This window comes from Hypanus sabinus, chromosome 23 (genome assembly GCF_030144855.1).
Source record: "Hypanus sabinus isolate sHypSab1 chromosome 23, sHypSab1.hap1, whole genome shotgun sequence".
Classification (NCBI taxonomy): domain Eukaryota; kingdom Metazoa; phylum Chordata; class Chondrichthyes; order Myliobatiformes; family Dasyatidae; genus Hypanus; species Hypanus sabinus.
In genome coordinates this window covers 39,328,759-39,351,282 of record NC_082728.1, presented here as the reverse complement: position 1 = coordinate 39,351,282, position 22,524 = coordinate 39,328,759, and the positions used below count along the sequence as shown (strand labels likewise).

At 40.1% G+C, this 22,524-nt stretch overlaps 1 protein-coding gene across 1 annotated transcript; it reads left to right on the top strand.

Annotated features, from left to right (window-relative positions):
• Positions 1 to 67: 67 nt before the first annotated feature.
• On the top strand, positions 68 to 21,930 carry metrnla (meteorin like, glial cell differentiation regulator a). Its single transcript, XM_059948758.1, has 4 exons — positions 68 to 656; positions 3,077 to 3,462; positions 15,407 to 15,466; positions 21,154 to 21,930. Exons 1-4 carry the CDS (start codon positions 559 to 561, stop codon positions 21,468 to 21,470), a joined length of 861 nt encoding a protein of 286 aa, XP_059804741.1. The 5' UTR covers positions 68 to 558; the 3' UTR covers positions 21,471 to 21,930.
• The last annotated feature ends 594 nt before the right edge of the window (positions 21,931 to 22,524 follow it).

The window sequence follows — 22,524 nt, the reverse complement described above, 5'->3', positions numbered from 1 at the left end:
GTTGTAAAAACCTAGCGAAGGTGGATCTGGGGAAGAAATCCTTCAAACTTAGCCAAAGAGCGAAGGCTCTGGCGGCGCATCGGGACGCATGAGATAAGACACCGCGGTGCGGGAGCTGGGTGAGAGATCCGATACACTGGAAGTCTTGAGCAACGCGCGCAAAACGCTGGAGGACTCAGGAGGTTAATTAGCATCAACGGAGGGAAATAAACGGCGGACGTTTCGGACGTCCCTCGACCTCCAGCACTTCTGTGCGTCGGATCCGAGCCTGGTTTTGGCGGCAGCCCTGCGAGGAGGCGGAGCGGAGTTTGGCCGGGCTGGCTATCAGCTGCAACACAGCCGCGTGAGGTGGAGCCGGGAGTCTTTACTACACAGAAACGCCGCTTTGAGGAAATGTGATGCTCTGTCATGCCTCCGCTCCGAGAGTAGAACGCTGCGACAACAACACTCCTCAACCCCAACAATAATGTAGAGAGAAGCGGCGCCCAGTCCTCGAGGTTCCCGGGATTTCACTTCGGACCACCTCCTCCCCTGGCCAGCGGAACTGAAGAGGAGAAGATGTTAAGCGCGGTGTTGGACTCGCTGATCGCGGTGCTCTTGGTTTGCAGAGCGGCCAGCTCGCAGCACTCCAGCAACCAGTGCAGCTGGAAAGGAAGGTGAGCAGTAACCTGTCAGAGAGAGAGAGAGAGAGAGAGAGATTGGGGTGGGGGGAGAAGCGAGCAAAGCCACACGCGAGATCCGCGGTAGAGGTCAGCCCTCCCGGACCTGTAGCGGAACGCCACGATTAGCCTGTGGTTCGCCAGTAACCCACGCTCTGCCACCGTGTTGGTTCTTTCGGGGATAAGAGAGAGGACGTATTGACCCCCAAACCGGTGCCGGATCTGCCCAGTGTTTGCAAACGGTCTTGTCTGCATTGGCTGTTGAGTTTGTGACACTTTTAAATGTGCTCGCATATCGATTTGCTGTGATTACATGTTCCCCGGAGCGTTTTTTTTTGGGGGGGGGGGCGTAGATAAACATTTAACGAGTTATCAGCGAGGAGTATTGGAACTTTCTTCAAAAGTCTTGAGTTTTTAGTTCCTACTTATGGTTTGGTTTAAATCGGACGAAAGACTATCTCAACCTCATGAGTTTAATGAGCTATTTCTATCCTGTGATTTAGTTCCAAAGTAAAAAGCAGGGGAAACTAACTCTCGGTCCTTAAGTTACTCCCTCTGCCCTCTGGAGGGAACGTACCCATCGCTTCCAAACTAACACCTGATGTTTACTTAACTAGGAAAGCCTTTTAAACGGGAACTCTTTGATCAATATAAGACTTTACAAGGTGGCAGAGTTGTGAATATACGTATGTTTTAAGTACGTTTTAAAATAATTTTGTATTCATAAGTCCTCTTTCTAATGTAAGTTTCAATGAAACCCTGCCGTTTCCCAAATCTGTTCACGCACTGGGTGAAGATGCCATCGTGAGTAAGTGCTGTTTTGAAGGGTGAAGGCGCAGGCAGCATCGATTCTCTTAAAACGACACAGAACGGCAGTTTGTTCCCAGGAGCTTTTTGCCTGGAAGACAAATTGGCGATCTCTCAATGAGCTACCGGCTCTCGAGTGCAGTGCCCCGATCCTGGGAGGGTTCATCGTGTGCGGATGTTGAGAGGGGTACTGGCTTAACGGAGGTCCACTTGAACAGAATACAAAAAAAGGTTACACCAGATCTCTGAGGGAGCTGTCACCTATGGGTGCCGTGGAGAGCAAGAACTGAACTGACGGAAAAGTCCAACGCTCCCTTTCTATTAAACCTTTAACCGAATCGTTTATTTTTGCTGTGGTGGTTCTCAAAAATGTGGTTCATCCAAAGTTGAGCCTTGCTTTTATAACCTAATAGGAAAATACTGCAATTCCTGTGGTGTGTGTTAATGCAACACGATAGAAATCTTACTGTGAAAGGTGTAGCATTTTAAGCAAAATGCTAATATTTGGACTTTTGCCATCTTTTCCTGCCTTTTCTTTTTTAAAAAAATCCCAACTAATTATTTTCATGCTAATTAGTCAAGTATCGAAGCTATTTTGTTTGCTCATCTCAAAGCCTTTGTGCGTGCTTGTAGGTATTATTTGACATGTGGTGATTAAATCCTGGGAGGTCTGAGACGTCCTCCAGACAAAGCAAGTTTACTTTACCCAGGAAAAGTTTGCCAAAGCTAATGAAAACTGACCCGTTATCTGTCAATGCGTTTACAAGCATGAGATAAATCAACTCAAAATAATGACCACTTAAATATGGATTACTGCAATATGACGAGAATACCCTGCCAATTTAATTAGAAAGATAAGCTGTTTGTACTTGATTTTTTAAAAAAGTTCACTTATTCCAAAAATGTAAACAATCTAAACCAACCTGACCACTGTGGACATATACATACCAAAGGTTCATACAATAGCATCATTCCAGTACTGTTAATTGCTATTAGTGTATTCTGGATCCACAAAAATGACAGGCATACACCTGAAAGTTTCAAAATTAATAAGAATTAAGTGTTTCAAAATGTATTTTGTTACAAATAGTAGACTATATACGATGTAAAAGCCAATGTGATCTGATAAATTCCAAATGAAAATTTATTTGACGAAGAATATACTAACTGATTGAATCATTAATTTCTGAAATGGATGATGAAGGCTTATGATGGTTTGAAAAACAATCACAAAATTTCTATTGTTTATACAGGATCCAAAAGAATAGAGATCAAAATGGTCACCTAGGATATATAAAACCCAATTCAAGAGCAGTAGTTATTTATTTTGTTTCTTTGAGAGAGCCATCCATAATAATGCATAATAGGTAGTTTGGTTTTGCAAGTTGGATGCATTCCACTAAAGGCATTGTTATCTTCAGTTAATTTTTGTTCTAATGTGCTTCTCTCTAAAATCACTCCTAAGTACTAATGGATTCGCTCTTCCATTCCAGTTTGAGGTACTAAAAAAAGAATGTAAAGGGATTATTACAAGAAAATCTTCACTGGAAATTACCCAGAGGTATTCACTGTGTAGATTTTAATTCTGTTTTTTTTTGTTTTTCTTCTAGTGGTTTAACGCATAATGCTCACTCCAGAGATGTAGAACAGGTGTATCTGCGCTGTTCTGAAGGTTCATTGGAATGGTTGTATCCTACTGGAGCCCTGAGGGTTAATTTACGAACCAATCTAGCATCATCTTACAAAAATTTGACTGTCTGCATTAAGCCTTTCAAAGATTCCAAGGGAGCTAATATTTATTTAGAAAAGGCTGGTGATCTGAAACTACTTGTGACTGAAGAGGACCAGGTCCCAAACAAAGTGTATTGTTTTGGCATGGATGAGGGGGCACTATTTATCCAGGCCACCCCTCAGATGGACATAAGCAGAAAAATCACTGGTTTTCAGTATGAACTATTTAAAGATAGGACTGTTGCAGATTTACATAATGCACCAGGTAAGTCATATATTCAGGATTTCTGTTGCAAATTACTTGGAATCTGGATAATAAATGGTGAAAGAATCATTATCTTGTTATCACAGTCTTGACTGGGTGTAACTCTTGATCATGGCTTGTGTGCTCATTATATTCAGGTGTAGTTAACACTGACATGGAAACTGATGATGGGCTGTTTGGATAACCTTATTTTTGGCTTCAAGTATTTACTCTGTTTAGCCTCACTATCAGCTTTTTTCTTTCAGCTGGAGGTTTTAGATAGCCTGAATTGTGGAGTCATGTAGAATGGCATCCACTGGTATTGCAGGATTAGCTGCACAGAGATAACTAACTTGAGTACATAATATGCTGAAGGAACATGAAAAAGCTCATTAGCAAGGTTTGTTTGCCTTGACTGTGTGTGAAAAATTAAATATAACATTCAGGTACTGCTCAACCAGCAATACTGAATAAATCTGGTTCATTTAGTTAAGGATTGCCAGGCAAAATCAGAGTACCCACTATGTTTACTGCAATACATAACCTTAAATAATTTTGGTCAGCAGTACCTCCGTTGAGTGGGTTTAAAACTGATTTGTTGTTTGATTTGTAACTTGGGTTAAATGGGGTTTAACACGCTGACCTCTACAAAACCTTAGGACTGGCTTGCATTTCTTGACACTGAGGATATCAAGTACAAAAATATTTTCTCTTGCACACTTGTCTTTATTCTCCTGTAAAAAAAAACACACAACAAACTTGGGTATCATTATGCATCATCAAATGCATTATTAATATATTGTGACAAGAATAAGCTTGCAATAAATTGTAATATGTATGGAGACACTGCTACCTATTGCAATTCCAGTACATGGCGTAATTCTGAAAAGAGATCAATAAATTGATTGTAAAATAAGTTAAAGATGATGTGCATCAGTCACTTTCTTAGCTTTCTGTCACCCACCAATAGGTGGCGCTTTCACATCAGACTGTTTTGAAGTCATTGCTGGTCAAACCGGTTGTGTTTCAACAATGACACGATTAATAGCTTCCTGCACAAACCTAATTAGAAATTCAGTCAAATTTACAAAAAAACATAAATGGATGAATTGTTCGAGTATAAACTTGTTTCAAATAGTAAGTCTTTAGGAAGATTGCTTCCAAATGGAAACTTGGCTTTCTGCATCTGCTGTTTTCAAAAGCAGTAAACTTATATTTGTCACAGATGACTATATGCTTTACTTTACTTAAATTGCCCTTCCACTGAGCAAAGACAAGTTTTGCGTACTTTCTTTATGGTATCTGAACAGGGAGGAAGACTTTGGGAATGAATGTTCTGTTCCTAATTCACCGTGGTGTGGAAAGGAGTACTCAATATGCTCTGAAGTCTGAAGTACAGGGGGTTATTTAGTCCAAGTCAGGAAATGAAGATTATTTAGAGCTGTTGCCAAGCAGCTTGAAATGGTTTTATTCCAAAATGAATAAATTGTTCAATATAGCTCTTGACATCTGTTTGTATCTCATAGAACCAGATTTAAAGTGGGAAGCTTCTCAGTTCATCATATGTCCATTTGAGAGCTGATTTTAAGTATTCGTAATGCACAGACCTGCCATGGTATAATTAATATAACTTTCCAATCATTTCAGTTTTAATGTGGGCTCAATGAGATGACCATCCTGGGCCACGTAATTGAATCAGCCGCTGTCTATATCTAAGAACTAAGATCTGCCTTTGCAGAGTCAGAGGCTATATGATGGGTAACTTTCAAGGAAGTGTGGTGTTAAAGAAGGAAAGGTATCAGGGATTAGTGGCAGAAAGTAGCTTGAGGTGGAAGATCAGCCATGATATGAAATGGGTGAGTAGGTATAAGGGGCAGAATGGCCTCCTATTTCTTTTGTTTTTAATGTAAACTCTTGGGTGAGCAGCACATTGGAAAAGTACATTCAAATTAAATTCAATATGAAACGTTTATTAAGCTTATACCAAAGTACCTGTAACAGAATTTACAATCTTTTGTATGGAATCGCTCATTATTTCTTTGCCAATGCTCGGTAGATGGTTAAACCATGTGTATTTTTTTTTGAATTTCAACACATCAGCCTTGTGCTTGTTTTGTCACCTTAATGTGGTTATTAATAGTCACATTTTTATTACAGGAGACAGTTACAAAAAATAAGTTCCCTTGCTGTCAGGAACAGCGATAATTTGGTCAATGTGAGTTAATCACATTTACCTGATGCCCACTTTTAAGGTCCACCACAGGGTAGATTCGGCACCACATTTACCTGCATTACAAACATGACACTATTTGCATCTCTGAGACCTTCTGATATGCCCCCCCCCCTTTCCCACAGAGATGAGGTGATGAATCTTTTAATTGAAGTTCCTCCTTGCCGGTCTTTGGAACTGAAATAGGTATACATCATCACCTGAGGCCTGGCTTATCAGGCAGAGCTTTTTCAACAACTTTTTCAACTTGTTGGTCAAGGATGGAGGCAAGGCTGGACTATGATGTTTGCTATGAGATGGGCTCATGGTTAGCAGTGAGATGTAGGGCCACTGCTCTCTTTCTGACAACATCTATTCTTCAGGTCAGGTTTTCTGTTGGACCTTGGCCTTCAGGCGTCTGTCAGGCTGTCCGTTTATCCCAGTCAATGAGACACAGCCATCTGCTATAAGGAAAGTTATCAGCAGTGGTTGAAGAGTTGTGGGTTCCATCCTCTGAAGGTGATTCACTTTGTTACAGCTTCAAGAGCAATGCAGGCAAACAGCAGTGACTGTTGTCCATGGCTGCCTTTCTCCTCACTAAAGCCTGTGATTCTGTAAATTTAAAAGACACTCTTTTCAAGTTTGGATGCTTGCAGAAATTCCCCACCATTCTAGATTTGCATCATTCACTTGAATGGTCATTTGAGTTGCTAAATGCAGACCTCCTTGAATATGCAGGCATTCAGAAACGGGGCTCATTCACGCAAGTATGTGAGTGTGTGTCTTACACTTCAAGACAAAGGTCATCCACCCTCCCCGCATCCACTGCTTGCATGACAGCACCCTTTGGTCATAAGAATCCTGTGACTGGAGTCGGGGGAAAAACGCACATCTTTCCACTCTTTTGGGAGCTCTCTCTCCAAGAAGACAGATGTCAACAACAGAGTTAGCTGTTTCTTTCAGTACACCTGTGTGAGGGAAAGGGTGCTTGAAGACTAGCACTAAAACACGGTAAAAAAGAAATGCCCATTGCTTACCAGGCAGTTCCTGTGATTTCGTAGACGAAGAAAACCTGCAGCAAATACTGTCAATTCAACAAATCCACTTACAGGATAAGGAAAATCACTGTTTGTGTCATCTAGCAGGGCAGCATCTCCAGGAATGAGGCCATAGTTGCATGCAGTTGACTCCATTCTGCAGCAGTTTGCTGCATTCTCAATACCAGATTCCCAAAACAGGCATTCTAATTCAGAGCTCTTGTCACAGGAAGATATTACCAAGATGATAGCAGAAGATTTAAGGCTAACCGTGGACCTCCTCTGGAAAAAGTGCAAACTTCCCACTAATTTTTGGAAATCTCTGACCAATGGCTACTTTAAAGAAGAGGAGTGCTATTCAGATTGAGCTGAACTCTGAGAAGCCCTGCATAAATAGGGGCAGGAGTATAACACCCAAACTATTCACCTACCTATCCTATCAAGCAGGTCTTCTATTGTGAGTCCCACATTGGCCTCGTCACTCTTCTCAGAATGTACTGAACTGGAGCGGAACATGTTGCCTCTGATCCTGAGGACTTCCCAAGATGGGGAAGAACTGTGAAAGCATATCACTAGCACAGTTAGAGATGTCTCAAGGACTTGATAGGTGCTACAGAAATGAAGGTTTATTTATTCTCTTCCTTACTTTCACTCCACGGATGTCAATTGCTAACTTTCATCAGTGTTTGGGTGGGAACCTAACCAATCCTTCCATCCTATCACTAAGGACAATATGGGGCTTTCATCATAATTGGGATTCCTCTGATGTGGTATATTTTTGGTTGGAGAGTCTTTTGTGGTAATTAAGGAAGAAATACTGTATACTATCGAAATTTTCACCAAACACCAGAAAGAAGAGAAAAGACCTTTCCATAGATGTTGCCTGGCCTGCTGAGTTCCTCCAGCATTTTGTGTGTGTGTTACTAGAAAGAAACTTGCATCAGATGGCAAAGGCTCTTGAAACTTGGAATTCCAGCTCTTCCCATGTACAATTTAATCAAAAAGAAGCCTCAATAAGCACATCTGGTAGTAAGTTAGTCTATTATAAGGATTAAGTTGGTGATCAGTTGATAATGTGAACAAGTATAAAATATCACAAACCGTTGCCTGTCAAGTAATGGTAGGTTAAGGCCATAATTGTGTTTTATTTTAACCCATCATGTCCTATTTAATTGCTACCTTCACCCTATTTTTTTTCATTTGAATTTACTTTGTGTATAATTGGTAACTTCTAAGTACAACCTGCCCACAACTGAATTTACTGAAAGATGGTGACTACTTAAATTGGCTGCTTTACACAGGGCTTTGTGGTAAAATGTTTTACATAATCCAAAAACAAAGTGGGAATTTAATCATTTTGTGGTTATGTTTTCCACTGAATCACTTTATTCACCAAGTCCAGTGACTCATGGTTAAAATCCTAGTGGAATTTAAAGCAAGCTGAGATTGGAATGTTTTATCTGCTACATCTTCATTGGCTCCAGTTTGGTTAGAGTTCTTAAGTCTTTGGTGCTTCTTTCTTACAACATGCTAGTGAATAGTGTGTGCTCAAAGTTACAGAAGTTTTTTGTTAGAGTAAGGATGTTAAGGGCAGCATAGTGCCTCATCGTTCCAGAGAATCAAGTTCCATCCCGCTCTCTGGCCCTGTGTCTGTGCTCTCCCTGGGGCTGTGTGTGAATTTCCTCCAGTTTCCTCCCACATTGGTTGGTAGGTTAATTGGCAACTGTAATTGGGGTTAATATAAATGGTTTATTGATGGCTGCATTGTGATAGACTGAAGAGCCTTGTTCCACAGTGTATCTCTGATAACCGTGATATCAATGATAAGTGTGTAGAAAGTTTTGCAAAGGTAACTGGAAAATTTTGTTCCCGTTACTGGTAAGTAACAGACCTACATCTAAATCCATCTTAATAACAGAAAGCAATAAAGTGAGATAGAATTCAACTTTTTTTTTAAAAAAAGGTAATAAATAAATATTTTTGTGGAATCCCTGAAAGGATTTGCGGCAAGAATTGGGAATAAAGATTCACTTGATAGTTTATTCAAAGAGCTAGTACAGCTGTGATGGACTGAACAGTCTACACTCCAGCTCTGAACTCTTTGATCCAGTGTATTGCTGGAACATTTCTTTTAGTTTATTACTCAATCTTTCCTTCTTACTGACCCAGAATAAAACTCCATAAACTGATGCATAATCTTAATAATAATAATAATAATAATAATGATGATAATGATCAGTCAGCTTTTAAGCCTTGTGATAATATCTTTAGACTTGGGTCATTTAACAATGTCCTGAGGTTTGTTTTGATTTTGCAAGAGCAGAGAGCATATCAGAAGCCGATGGTTAAACATTTTAATGTCTTTGGCAGTATAGGTTTAGTAATGTAACACGTAGCTTGTTAGAAGTACTCTGGAGGTACTGTACCTAGTGGAATGCAGTTACTTTTGTTTGTGATCTCAGAAGTTGGTGAAGATTAATTATTTTTTTCACAATTGGGTTGACTTGAAGAAATCAAGTTTTATGCCTTTGCCTTAATATCTGAGCAAGCCAGCTTTGTTTTCTAGAAAACATACTCTCAGTTTAGTTGATGTTTCACACCTTTCTCCACCCTGAACATCTATATTTGCAATGCCTGTTAAGTTGTCATTAAATTTGATTGGGTTTCCTCTACTTGAGTACAAATACTCAGTTGTTTGATTACTTTGGTTAATTTTTCAACAGGACATTTAAGATGAAGTTAAGATTGGTTAATAATCACAGAGTAAGTTAGAGGGACTATATAAAAACTCACTTTTTATAGAATGCATTTCAAAGGACAATTTATCTACAGTTTTCATCGTGAGAGTTAGATGCAATAAGTCCGGAACATTATTTTGAAACTTGGATTCCAGCTGAGATGTAACAAGCCTGAAATATTTTTGGCAGTGTTAAAACATTTATGAATTCTGATACAGTATAACTGTATAACTTCATACAGTATATACTACAGTATAACATGTGCAAAAGAGACTAAGTAATTTTTAATTTTGACAGACTGAAGTGTGAGCGAAATCATGATCATTGTCACTTAGATGCTAAGGGCTGGAAGAAAAAGGGGAAGTATTTTCCGATCTAAGCCTTATCTTTGTAACTTGCACCAGCAATAGAATTTGTGTCTTTTTGGTGGCTGCTCCATCTGCCAAAGGAAACCGTTTCCTCTTCTTAAGTTAATCAAAACTCATTGTCTGAACAGCTTTAAGCATCCACGTGTATTGCTGTGATGCTTAAGGTCTTGAGATGTTGCCATCAAGCACAGATATTCCAACGAGTGTGATTAGGGGTGAAATCTGACTTTGGAGACGCGCCATAGTAAGAACAAGAAATTGAAGCATTTAGTCTTTCAATAAGATCATGGTTTATCCTTTACCTCAGCACAACTTTCCTGCTCTGCCTCCATATACCTTAGTCCTGCGTATTCTGAAATTTGTTCATCTGTGTCATAAGATCAGTCTGCAACTGAGCCTTCACAATTCTGGGTAGAAAATACCAGAGATTCATGTGCCTCTGGTGAAAAAATCTCTTGTCGAGTGTTGTAACTGGCTGACCCTGTGCTTTATTTTGTGATCTTGAATAATGCAAACCAAACCAATAGTTGCATATTCAGTGCTTCTACTAGTGTGGCAAAAACCTAGCTTGGAGCTTCCTCACCCACCACCATTTCATTTAGATTGACAATGCTATCCAACTGCTGTTGAATTCTATATTTTGTCACGGCCCCTTGTTAAGTTGGAGGTGTACAGCGATTTATTTTACAGGCTTGCTTGTAACTTCTCTGATAAAGAGGCTACCTCATTGACTTGGTCCATGTTCCAAGCCAGTGCTCAGGTTAGACTCTCCAGGGTCCTATTTCAGATGTACAACATAAACTGATATTTGGAATCGGAAGTTGTTACCTTGGGTTAAAGTTCAGAGTCACTTGTCCCACAGGGTTTGGATAGCAAAGTTTTACTGGTAACTGCAGTTCATTCAGAACAGCCACAGATTTACAGCTGTTGTACAAACAAGACCTCTGTTTACTTGGACAGAGGCAGCAGTTAAAATTAATGGTGTGTTTGTTTTGAATAGTAATGGCAAATGGTGATTTGAGGAATCTTTTATAATGTCTTTCAAATTGGTACTTGCCTTTCAACATCAAACAATATGAAATTGGGACCAGGTAAGTTAAATTAAGTCACTATCTTTGAAGCAAATCTTATTTATGACTTAATTAACAGTTCCCTAATGCAAATTGATCATGACATATACTTTTTGCAAACCTTGTTTGCAGATGTGCATATATAAAATAGTACTTTTCTATGCCTGAACAATTGCTCTTGCATATGCGATCGTCCTGATGTGAAGACTAAGAAGATTTGTCCACTTATAATTTTGGCTGAATGTCCTTTATAGTCATTGCGATGCCATGTGAGCGTGTAGGAATTAACAAACTGGACTCAATTTTAAGTTAGTGTTTTTTTAGTGATTGCATGTGCAACCATCAGGATTTGCTGCTTTGCACTGTAGATTTTTATTTTGATCACCTTAATTGATGGCATCAAACTAATTCCCTAGTTACTACACAGAAGTTGATCAGAGCAATATTATTCTCCTCCTTCTCTCCAGTTCCTGTGAAGTTCATGGCTTGGGCAGGGTATGGCTAGTAGCTTACAAAGTGTTGACTGTTTTGACCAAGTGGCCTCTGGTCATAGGCGACCCAGCAAAGAGGTGGTGTTTAAAGTGTTGGGGGGGGGGGGTCGGAAGGGGCAATGGGATAGTGGTGAGTGGTTCATGCCTGAGGGAGATTGGAAATTTGGGATCAAAAGTAATTCGATTATCATAGTTGTGGCCAGGGATGAGGGTAATCAGGAAGTCAGTCCTGAGCACATTTTGTACTGTAATTTTGAATAGAAAACTTGAAAATTGTCAACACAACATTGCTGTTGCCCAAAATGTGACTGTTTAGTTTATATGCGTATTTACATTGAAACGATGGATTAAATTGAAGGGATGTCTTGAGCTGAGTTTTCAGTAGTGCAGTGCTTGTAAAACATGGTTAAAAATGGTCATCCAAAAGAATTTGTGCCCTCTGTTCAAGCACAGTTGAGTGGGACACAGCGTCTCAAAACTCCAATGACCTGGGTTTGATTCTGACCTCGGGGTGGGTGGGGGGTGCTGTCTGTGGGTAGTTTGGATGTTGTTCGTGTGAACTGGTGGGTTCTACTTCAGCTGCTTATGTTTCATGCTATATTGCTGGAGATCTATTGGTTATGAGGTAACTTGTCACCAGTGTAGGTAGAAGATAAGTGCTGTTGATGGGCATGTGTGAGAATAGATTAAATGGATATAAATGGGACTGGTGTTGTGCTTGTGATTAATGGAACTGCCTCAAGAGCAAACACAGATTCTATTGCCTGAGTGTTTTCTAAGAAAATGTGACAAAATCATATTCAGTAAAGTTTCCAGAGGAGCTCAACTTGAATTTGAGGCCATCTCAGTCGAGTTCCAGGCAGGAACTAGCCATTATTTTTATTTCTATACTATGAACTCTATTTTGGGAACATTTCCCACCACAGGATACTTTTTTTTAGGCTTGTTTGGAATATATTTGACAATCTGCAGCCACAAAGTGGAATGCTAGCTTTGCATTTCTTTTGAAATTTGTCATATCTCTTGGCTTTAGGGTGGCATTGATCTAGTTTGGTATTGTGGGGAGCTAAGGGGAATGATTATTCATGAGCTGAGTGTAAAGTCTGAAGCAGTTAAACTTATCTGATGTCCCATTATCTATTGTTAAACAATCTCTGAGAACTGTAGGGGATGTGGTGTGCAAGTGGGGAAGTAAGAATTAATAATACCATAAAGACACGGTGATAAGTCTGTCAGCCTTCGTCAAAGCGGACAATTCATTTTGCAAATACATCATCAGAAGTCAGTCAGTGCTCTCATGAGTTTGGATGCTGTTTCACATCAATTTTAAATATGCCTGATCTTAAACATATTAGCTTTCAGCAGAGCATCACTGTTCTTAAACGTTTGTTATTTTACCCTTCTGAATAACCAATCTTTCTAATCCTAAAGATCTGAGAATTAAAGTAATCAGCTTTACATGGAGAGTAACATGCTAAAAATAGAAGACTGCTTTTGTGAAAAAATTGAACAAAATGGTGTCCTACTTTATATTCAGAAATGTGAATTTTTAAGGTAGCTTTATTGATAAGCAGGTGTTTTCTGCAGATCTGTTAACCTGTTAGTTCGCACTGGTTGAGGAATCTGAATGAGCTGCTGAGGGTGATATGGCATTCTGATGATGAGTAGTTACTGCCCCTTGGGATCACCTACTCATGAAGTATGTTGGCCAACAAGTGCTGCCTATTGTTAGCAGCATCGTGTACTTTCAGTAACACCGGCTTCAGAGGGCAGGTCATTCAAAGCAGGTGCAACATGAGTGCTGGCTTGTGCAGAATGATGTAATTACATCCTTCTGTCAAGCAGTCAATGCACTGGCTCATGAGCATTGGTTAGGGCCTGAGTCAGGTTACCACAGGATGCTGTCAGTATCCGTAAAGTAATCTTCAGCAAAATTCAATTTTGAACTTGAGACAATGCTCACATTATTCTGGAAGCATCTCTGAATTGTAAGTGTCCATGCTTTGGAGGTTCATGATCTGCTACTTTATTTACTGTGCAGAAGCCAAGGTTACCTTCCTGCGATTTCTAATTTGGAGGCAGTAGAGGAGGAATGCAAACAGTTTTGTTATCTGCTTGCCTTTTGGCTCATTCAAGGAAATGTGTGGAGATCACAGCGGCCTCTTTCATTCCTTGAAAATGAATTAAGAATATATGCTTTTTTTTCCTGTATCTTTAGAAAATGTAATATCTTCATTCACCGAGCTGCACAGCACTTCATTGAAATCTCAGATGAATAACATACACACTTACTCTGTTCTGTTAACTCTTCCTGACCTCTTCATTAAATAGGGAGCTTTGTGAAATATTAATATAGCTGATTAAATCTAAACTTTTGTACTATCTTTATGTTTTGAGTTATTAACTCTGGCATTCTGGAAACAGTATCTCTCTGCATTGAAGCATTTGCTACCTTATCATGTTCTGACAAAGTTTAGAAATCTATTGTTAGGTTCACAAGTTAACTAGAGCCCATTTAGTAATCTGGTGAAGTGTCCAATGAGCAAACTCACTACATGCATAAGTGGAGGAAGGAAACAATTTCATAATGTCAGAGTTCATTTCATAGGCAAACAATTCTATTTGTTTCTAATGAAGGTGCACATTGCAAAACTTGCTCAAAGTTGGCATGATATAAGAATGATCAGGTAGGAAACTGAACCTTCTATTTTTTAGATGGGAAATGTATGTACTGTTTTTGAATTCTCTTGAACTGAATTTCTGGGATTCTTTGAGTATCTTTTACACTGGCTATCTAGTGAAAACATGTCTATTTTGAAGACATTCAAAAAATAATGAAATCGTAGATACACACAGCTTTATGACCACACGAGTGAATCTGCAGATGCTGGAAATAAATAAGAACACAAAATACTGGCAGAACTCAGCAGGCCAGACAGCATCTATAGGAGGAGGTAGTGATGACGTTTCAGGCCGAAACCCTTCATCAGGAGACAGCTTTATGACCACTTCAGTTTGAATGTTTAGCTTTCTGTATCTAGATTGTACTAATGTGGGAGCAACACAGTAGTGTCGAATTAAAAAACGCAAGATTCTGCAGATGCTGGAGATCTTAAGTGATACACTGAAAGTGACGGAAGAATTCAGCAAATCGGGCAGTATCTACGGAGGGGAATAAATGATTGATGTTTTGTGCCGAGAACCTTCATCGGGACTAGAATTAATTTCCATACCTACAGTTAATGCTAGTGAAATGTTGTACAGTTAATCTAAGATTTAGGTTTTGCCGGCAGACAATTATGGGATGTTGGTGATGGTCTCTTTGGGATGTTGTTACTAATTCATGTTCTTTGGGTGGGTTGCTTTCATAAATACTTATGTATCAGAATCAGATTTAATATCACTGGCATATGTCATGACATTTGTTAACTTTGCAGCAGCAGTACAACGAAATACTGCACATGATAAATATATAAAAAAAAACTGAGTTACATTGTGTGTGTGTGTGTGTGTGTGTGTGTAAATAGCTGTTAAAATAGTAGTCCAAAAAGTTAAGTACTGAGGTGGTGTTCATGGGCTCAATGTCCATTTAGAAATCAGATGGCAGAGGGGACGAATCTGTCCCTGAATTGCTGAGTGTGCGCCTTCAGGCTGCTGTGCCTCCTTCCTGACAGTAAAGTGTGAAGAGGGCATGTCCTGGGTGGTGGGGATCCTTAATGAAGGACGTCACCTTCTTAAGGCACTGCTCTTTGAAGATGCCTGGGATACTTCAGAAGTTGGTACCCATGACGGAGCTGACTAATTTTGCAGGTTTCTGCAACTTGCTTTTGTCTTTTACAGAAACCTCACTGTCCCACCCATATAGCAACATAACGAGAAAAGGAATATCACATTAAAAAACACACTGAGATAAAATATTCCCTGCCGTGTACTGAGAAACTTCCTTTTGAATCACCGGTTTGGAATATAAAGGCAGTGTTTGCTGATAAATAAGCAATTGCATTTATTTGTAAAGAGCTTCAAGGGTTAATCTGCTTCTTTTCTCTTTCTAGCTTCTTGTCGCCCATGCAATGACATGGAACTCCTCCTTGCTGCCTGCACCAGTGATCTGGGTAAGTGTATTTGTCAATCATTTTGACCATGATTCAGTGACACTGTTTCTCAGTGCATAAGGGGAACTGAATGTTCGGAGTATTTGACATCTTTTTTAAGAATAGGCAGAAGTAAAAGGAAATGGGTTAGCTCTGTTAAAGGATGTTGTAATGGTGAGTTATAGCTCATAGCATTAGATGTTTCATCCCTTTGATAAGCAGATCCTAATTCAGGTCATAGCATAGAGATCTTGAGGTGGGGCTTGATGGTGGCATATAGTTCCCAGTAGTCATCAGGTGGGCCCCCCTTTCTTAGATGTTTCATGAGCTTAAGCCCACTACACCTCCAGAGGGCTCAGCACTGCGACCTGGCGTCCCTGGTGCACCCCCCACCACACCTGGCCACCTGTGTGTCATTTTAGGGCCCAGCTACCGCCACTCCTCTTCATCTATAACCAGCGGCTGCTTCGCTCGGCTGCCTCCCAGAGTTCAATCGTAGCTTGCCACTGGCCTCGGACTCCCAATCCTGTCAGCAGTCCGACCGTGGAAATAACCACAAATCCTCTGCAGCCACCCTCTACCGGGAAAGTCCGCATCTTCCATCCATGCTGCTTGGCACCTGTGGCCAGCTCAGCGTGTCTTGTGTGTTTCTGCTCGTATGCCCCGCAGACTGCATCTTCCCAGGGCGCCGTGAGCTCTGAGATTACTACAGACTTCAGACTGCTGGAACAATATTGACTTGAAAATCACTGTGGATGGTAATAAACAATAAGAGTAATAAGTCACTAGTGGGCATTGTAAATTGGCCCCTTTGCAGTAGCTATACTGGGGGACAGAGTATAAACAAGAGATTCTGCAGATGCTGGAAATCCAATGTAAAATACAGAAAATGCTGGAGGAACTCAGCCGGTCAGGCAGCGTCTATGGAAATGAATAAACAGTCGATGTTTTGGGCCGAGACTGGAACGGAATAGGTATGTGCCAGGAAAAGAGGGTCTGGGGCAGGGAGAAGCTGAAGGTGATGGGTGAGTGGGGGAGGGGGAGAATGAAGTAGGAAGCTGGGAGGTGATCAGTGGCAAAGGGCTAGAGAAGGAGGATTCTGACAGGAGGGGAGAGTGGATCATGGGAGGAAGGAGTGGAGGGGTATCCGGGAAATTGATAGGCAGGTGAGGAGAAGAGGTAGAAGGCCAGAGTGAGGAATAGAAGCAGAGGCAAGGGTAAGGGGGGCATAAAGTTAGCGTACCAGATAGTGGGTTAATTGGTTGTTGTAAATTGTCTGCCAGAGTTAACTAGGTGGGTTGCTGAGTGACGCTACTTTAAAAAATAGTTATAGTAAATAGTTTAAAGAATGGGTAGGAATTAACAAGGGAAATAGAGATCTTATAGAAACATAAAATTGTGAAAGGGATTGATAAGATAAAGGCAGGAAAGTTGTTTCCACTGATAGGTGAGACTAGAACTAGGGGAAGTAGAATTGGGACTGAGATGAGAAAGAACTGCTTTTCCCAGAGTGTGGTGATTCTGTGGAATTTTCTGCCCAATGAAGCAGTGGAGGCTACCTCAGTAAATATATTCAAGACAAGGTTGGATAGATTTTTGCATAGTAGGGGAATTGAGGGTTATGGGGAAAAGGCAGGTAGGTGAAGATGAGTCCATTAGCAGATCAGCCACGATCTCATTGAATGGGCCAGCTGGCCTACTCCTGCTTCTGTTTCTTATGTAAAGCAAGATCAGAGAACATTAATTATCATGAATCGGTCTTCTTGGTGCTAAGCACTCAGAGTATCATTATAATGAATAAGGGGCTGTGGTGAGGGAGGAACTTAAAACAATCTTTTATCACTGGTAAAATGTTCTGGGTGTACATAAGAGGCCAAAGGCCAACAAGTCCCATGGATCTGCTGGCTGTATCCCAGGAAAATGGTGAATGTGTTGGTTGTTATTGCCTAGAATTCTAAAGATCTCCTGGTTGGTAGGTTAAGTGCTCATTGTAAGTTGTCCCGTGATTAGGCTCGGATTAAAGCAAGGATGGCTGGGTGACGTGGCTCAAAGGGCTGGAGAGGCCTATCCCACACTGTATCTCAACAAGTAAATAAAAGGAAATAATTTTCCATTAATTTGCGAGTGTTTTGAAAGAAGTAACAAATGTGACAGATTGAAGGGGAAATCAATAGACGTAGTGCACTTGAATTGCTAAAGTGCAACGTAAAAAACTACTGCAGAATAAGGGGTAGTAAACGCATAAGTAGGTCATTGTCAAATAGGCAGTCAGTAACTAATGTGGGAAATAAGGGTTAGAACTGGGACCACAACAATTTATAATCTGCGTCATTGGCTAGAAACAACGGGCTTTGTATGGTGGCCAAGTGTGTTGATGAAACAAAAACTGATGGCCAGGAAACTTCAAAAAGGATGCAAAGAGCCTGCATACAGATACAGGGAGATTAACTGAGTAGATAACTAGTCGGTAGATGGAGGACAATGTGGGGAAATATGAGGATAGAAGAATGGATGAAACATAATAGGAGACTACAAAATGTTGTATAGAGAAATCTGGGGCTCCTTACATAAAAAGTGAATCAGCCTAAGATATGAGGGGCAATCTGGAGAACCGTTTCGGTCTCCATTTTTAAGGATTTGCTTGCATTTGGAGGATGTACCCAGATGGTTCACCTCATTGATTCCTGGAAGGAAGGGGTTGAGGAGTGAAGAAAAATTTGAAAGGAAATTGTGTTTGATTTGTGAGTGTCTGAGGTTGGGTTGAACCCATTGAGGAGAGAAGAATGAGAGGTGGTCTGAGGGAAAATGATAAGGTGGGTGCTAAGAATTAGGAATTTTCTACCTCAGAGAGCTGTGGAAAGTCATTGAATGTATCCAGGATAAATTAGTAGATGCCACATCAGAGTATTGTTCAAACTGAAAAAGCCACATATCATGCATCAAAATCAAATTAATGCTGAATAGCAAATAAAATAATTTAAAAGAATAAAAGCAATTATTCAGATTTAGGAGACCACAATTTAACATGATAATTTGTTTTGACGAAAGACTTTGTGATTGTCTGTACCTTTTGTATGCTGAACAAAGAAGCTGTAGAGGTTAAAGGAGGTTTGGATTCAAAGTGGACACAGAATGATCACTGGCCATTGTCTTTACTCCTTCTGCAGGAAGGAAAAGAAGAAAAGCAGAGTTTTCTGCTTGCTTTTATTTACACTGCAGGTTTCATGTACACATTAGGCTGCATCATTAAAGAGTGGAAAGTGCATCTTGCTTTACTGCTTCTCAATGAACACCCGCTGGTGAGATGCGAATGGCTTGCTGAGTGATGGAATGCATTGTGCTGGAACCCTGCGAGTTTTGAGCTCTGCTCAAAAGTGAAGAGGAAGTAGGTTTTGGAACAAATTGAAAATCTATTTTGTAAATCCTGAAAAAGGAGTCCATCCTACCCATTCCATGGGTAACTAAATTGCTAATTTATTCTTTTGGGAAAAATAGCTCAGCAATTTTCTATTTTAGTATTTGGACAATGAGCAATATCAGGTACAATTTGATATTAAAGGTACACTAGGATGTTTTGATAATCATTCACAGAGGCTAAAATGATGGTTTGAGTTTGACTTTAGTTGTGTGCAGACATCTTATATCAAGTTGTAATTTAGATATTACCACAGTCCATTTTTATCTTCCTTGAACTCCTTTCATTTGATATAAATATCACATGCTTGTGTATAATGTATGCACTGGGTTTTCGTACATCCCATTTCTTGCAGTTTATCTTTCAGTACAGTGGGACACAAGAGCATTAATGGTCTTGTTCACACTGTGTTGGTGCCAGCACTAAGGGTTGTAGGCCAACTGTAAGAAGCAAGCTGTGGTTGGAGACTACCAAGTTAAGTGGTCTCAATATCCACTGGGGCCACACCACTGCAAATATCTCAATGTTTTATAACAATTAATTGAGCACAGTCTACAGCTATAGCATGTATGACAGAAACTGGCCATCAGTTAGTGATTGCTGTTACGTGGACTTCATCCTTTTCTCTGTTGATTCTGTACAGATGATACTTTTCCTAATGGAACGCATTGAGGTTTGTGCTCTTTTATAAATAGAGTATTTATCCCCTACAGCAGCTGTGTAAAACAGTTATATCGAGTCTGTCATATACTCACTGTGTAATAGGAACCACTAATCTCAAGGATGATTGTAAACCCAGCACATAGTCTAGTGCAGAAATTCCCAACCTTTTTTATGCCATGGACTCCTACCATTAACCGAGGGGTCTGTGAATCCCAGGTTGGGAAGGCCTGTTCTGGTTCTGGTTCACTAAAGCCAGTCAAAGTTAAAAGTATAATTGTTATTATTGTCACCATTTTCATTTCATTTTCATTTTCATGCAGGCATTTCCTGTAAAATAAAGAAATAGGATAGAATTTATGAAACTAAACATAAAATCTTGTCAAACATCAATGTGCAGAAGAAGACATTGTGAATAAATATATAAATAATACTGAGAATGTGAGTTGTAGAGGTCTTGAAAATAAATAGGTTGTGGAAACAGTTCACAGCTGAGGCTTGTTTTCAATGACTCAACAACTTCAATGTTGAGTCATAACTTGCACAATTTATTTCCGGGAAGGAACTTGGTTATCCAGACCCATCCACGACTTCGGTTTACTGTGCATTGCACCTTGAATTGGCCTAGCAAGTCACTCGAGGCATCATTAGGGTTGGCACTGTCAGTAACATCCATATGAGGCACACATCCCACAGGTCAGGGGAATGCTTTACAAGTATTTTCCAGAACAGAGATTCTGTGATTAAGTCAGTCACCCTCCCGCTGGGAGTTACCACATGATAGGTCTCGTCACCAAGCTTCACTTCCTGCCATGGGTTACTTCTTTCTCCATTGAATTGCTGTTCTCTCCCATGATTAAGAAAATGAAGGACTTGCTTTTGAAATGCAGAGATGAACAACATACCTGATGTGAGTAAAGATGGGCAATGAGGAGTCAGGAACAGGAACTTAAGCAAATTAGCATAAATATGTAATGATAAACCCAAAACAAAACTAAATTAGGAATGTGGAACCTAAGGACATAATTTTAAATTATTGGAAAGGAAATTTGAAGAAGGGCTACACTTAAGAAACACAAAAACATTTGGAAAGAGTTTTAGGGAGGCGCTATTCCCTAAACATGAAAATGTCCAAAGTGAAATTAGATTTTGAACTGGGAAAAAAATAAATGGCTTATTTTCGTCACTAACCTATTTTGGGTGGTGGGGTGGAGATGGGTCTCTACCAAAGGAGGCGTAAGGCGCTCCTTCCCTCTGCTAGCCCGCAGGTCACCCTTGAGTAAGATTTTGCACCTGCTTAGCCCCCTCGATCAGGGTCACGTGAAGCCACGGGAGCAGGTGTTGAATGGTGGTACAAGCGGCTGGTGCATATTACAAGTCCTGGTTATGTGACCACTGACACCAGGCAGACATTCTCTGCAAAGTACTGATAATGGCTGGGGTCACCCATCTTGTAAAGATACTGCCCAGAAGAAGGCAATGGCAAACCACTTCTTTAGAAAAATTTGCCATGAACAGTCATGGTGGAGACTGCGATTGCCCACATCATACGACAGCACATAATGAATGAACGAACTGTTTTTAAGCTTTGTATTTTATTAATGGAAAACTTTGCCTTTGTTTTTTTTCCTAGTGATCAGAGGAACCATTCGTTCTGTGTCACATGATCAACAACAGGAAGAATCAAGGATAGATATCTTTGCAGACAAGATTTACAGACAAAAGAACAAAGTATTTCAGCCAATTGGGAAGAGTGGGAAATGGCTGGGACATATAAAGACACTGCTGCATTGTGGAGTCAAGGAAGGAGAAGGGGACTTTCTGTTCACAGGAAGCATGCACTTTGGTGATGTCCAACTAGGCTGTGCACCCCGATATAAGGACTTCAGAAGGATCTACAAAGAGGCGAGAGACAAAGGGGAAATACCTTGTGAGTTGACCACAGACTGATACTACCCTTTCACAACTGGATGAGAGTTATCCAGATCAAAAGGAACACTATCTTATAGTGCGCTGCATTTGTTACGTGGTACTGATGAAACCAAGCATTCTGCCACTTTAATAGAGCTCATTGTTGCTAGGCAACATTACAGATTTCAACTAAACTAAAATGAAAAAGACTTGGAATCATTGTTATTCAAGACTGCCATCAAAATATCAATACTAATAAATTTCAAAGTCTTAAAGAATATGAATGTAGCATAAACTTGTATATGATGTACAGATTTTCAAAGTGATGCCTGAAGCTGTTTTGTAATGATGCGGATGTACAGTACAAGGAATTTTGTAACAGAAAATTATGAAGACAGAATGTTTCTGAGAGAATGTAAAGTCTTGAGATATTGTGAGCCCTCTTAAAACTGGTAATAAAATCATTCCAGAGAAGTAACTATCTCTGGCTCAATACAAACTGATTATACTGTCAATCAATGATTCATGTTTATAATGGCACTGGACACTAGACAAGATGTAAGCTATAATAGAACATGTGTTAGGTACTTAATACACAAGGGAATTGGAGTGCACTGTAACTTAAGCTGGAAAAAGTGCTCCAGAAGAGTCACAAGCTTGAATTGAGATCTTGACACATTTAAATTCCTTTTTTCCTCCGTAAAGAAGTTCTGAGTTCTTGACATGGCTGCTGGCTAAGGTCCACATAGCTGTTGGGTGAAACAGCTTCACTACCCCAGAGCTAACCTCTGCCAATAGATCATGGTGTATTTCACACTTGTGTCACCATGTGTGTCCTAATCTGGCCCTCAGGAAACAAGGATGAACAAGGGTTCAAGGTCTTAGTGTTTTGCTGGGTGGTCTGGCCATTACAGGCCAAGTTCATTAACAATTGATGAATAGGCCAATTTAGAATTTAACTTGGGTCAGTTCCTTTGTTACAGATGACAAACTATCATATTAGTAATGTTCTGTGCAAATAGCAGTGCGGATAACTTGTGGAAAAATATTAAGTATTTTAAGCAAATTGCATTGCTGGCACACACATCTCTCT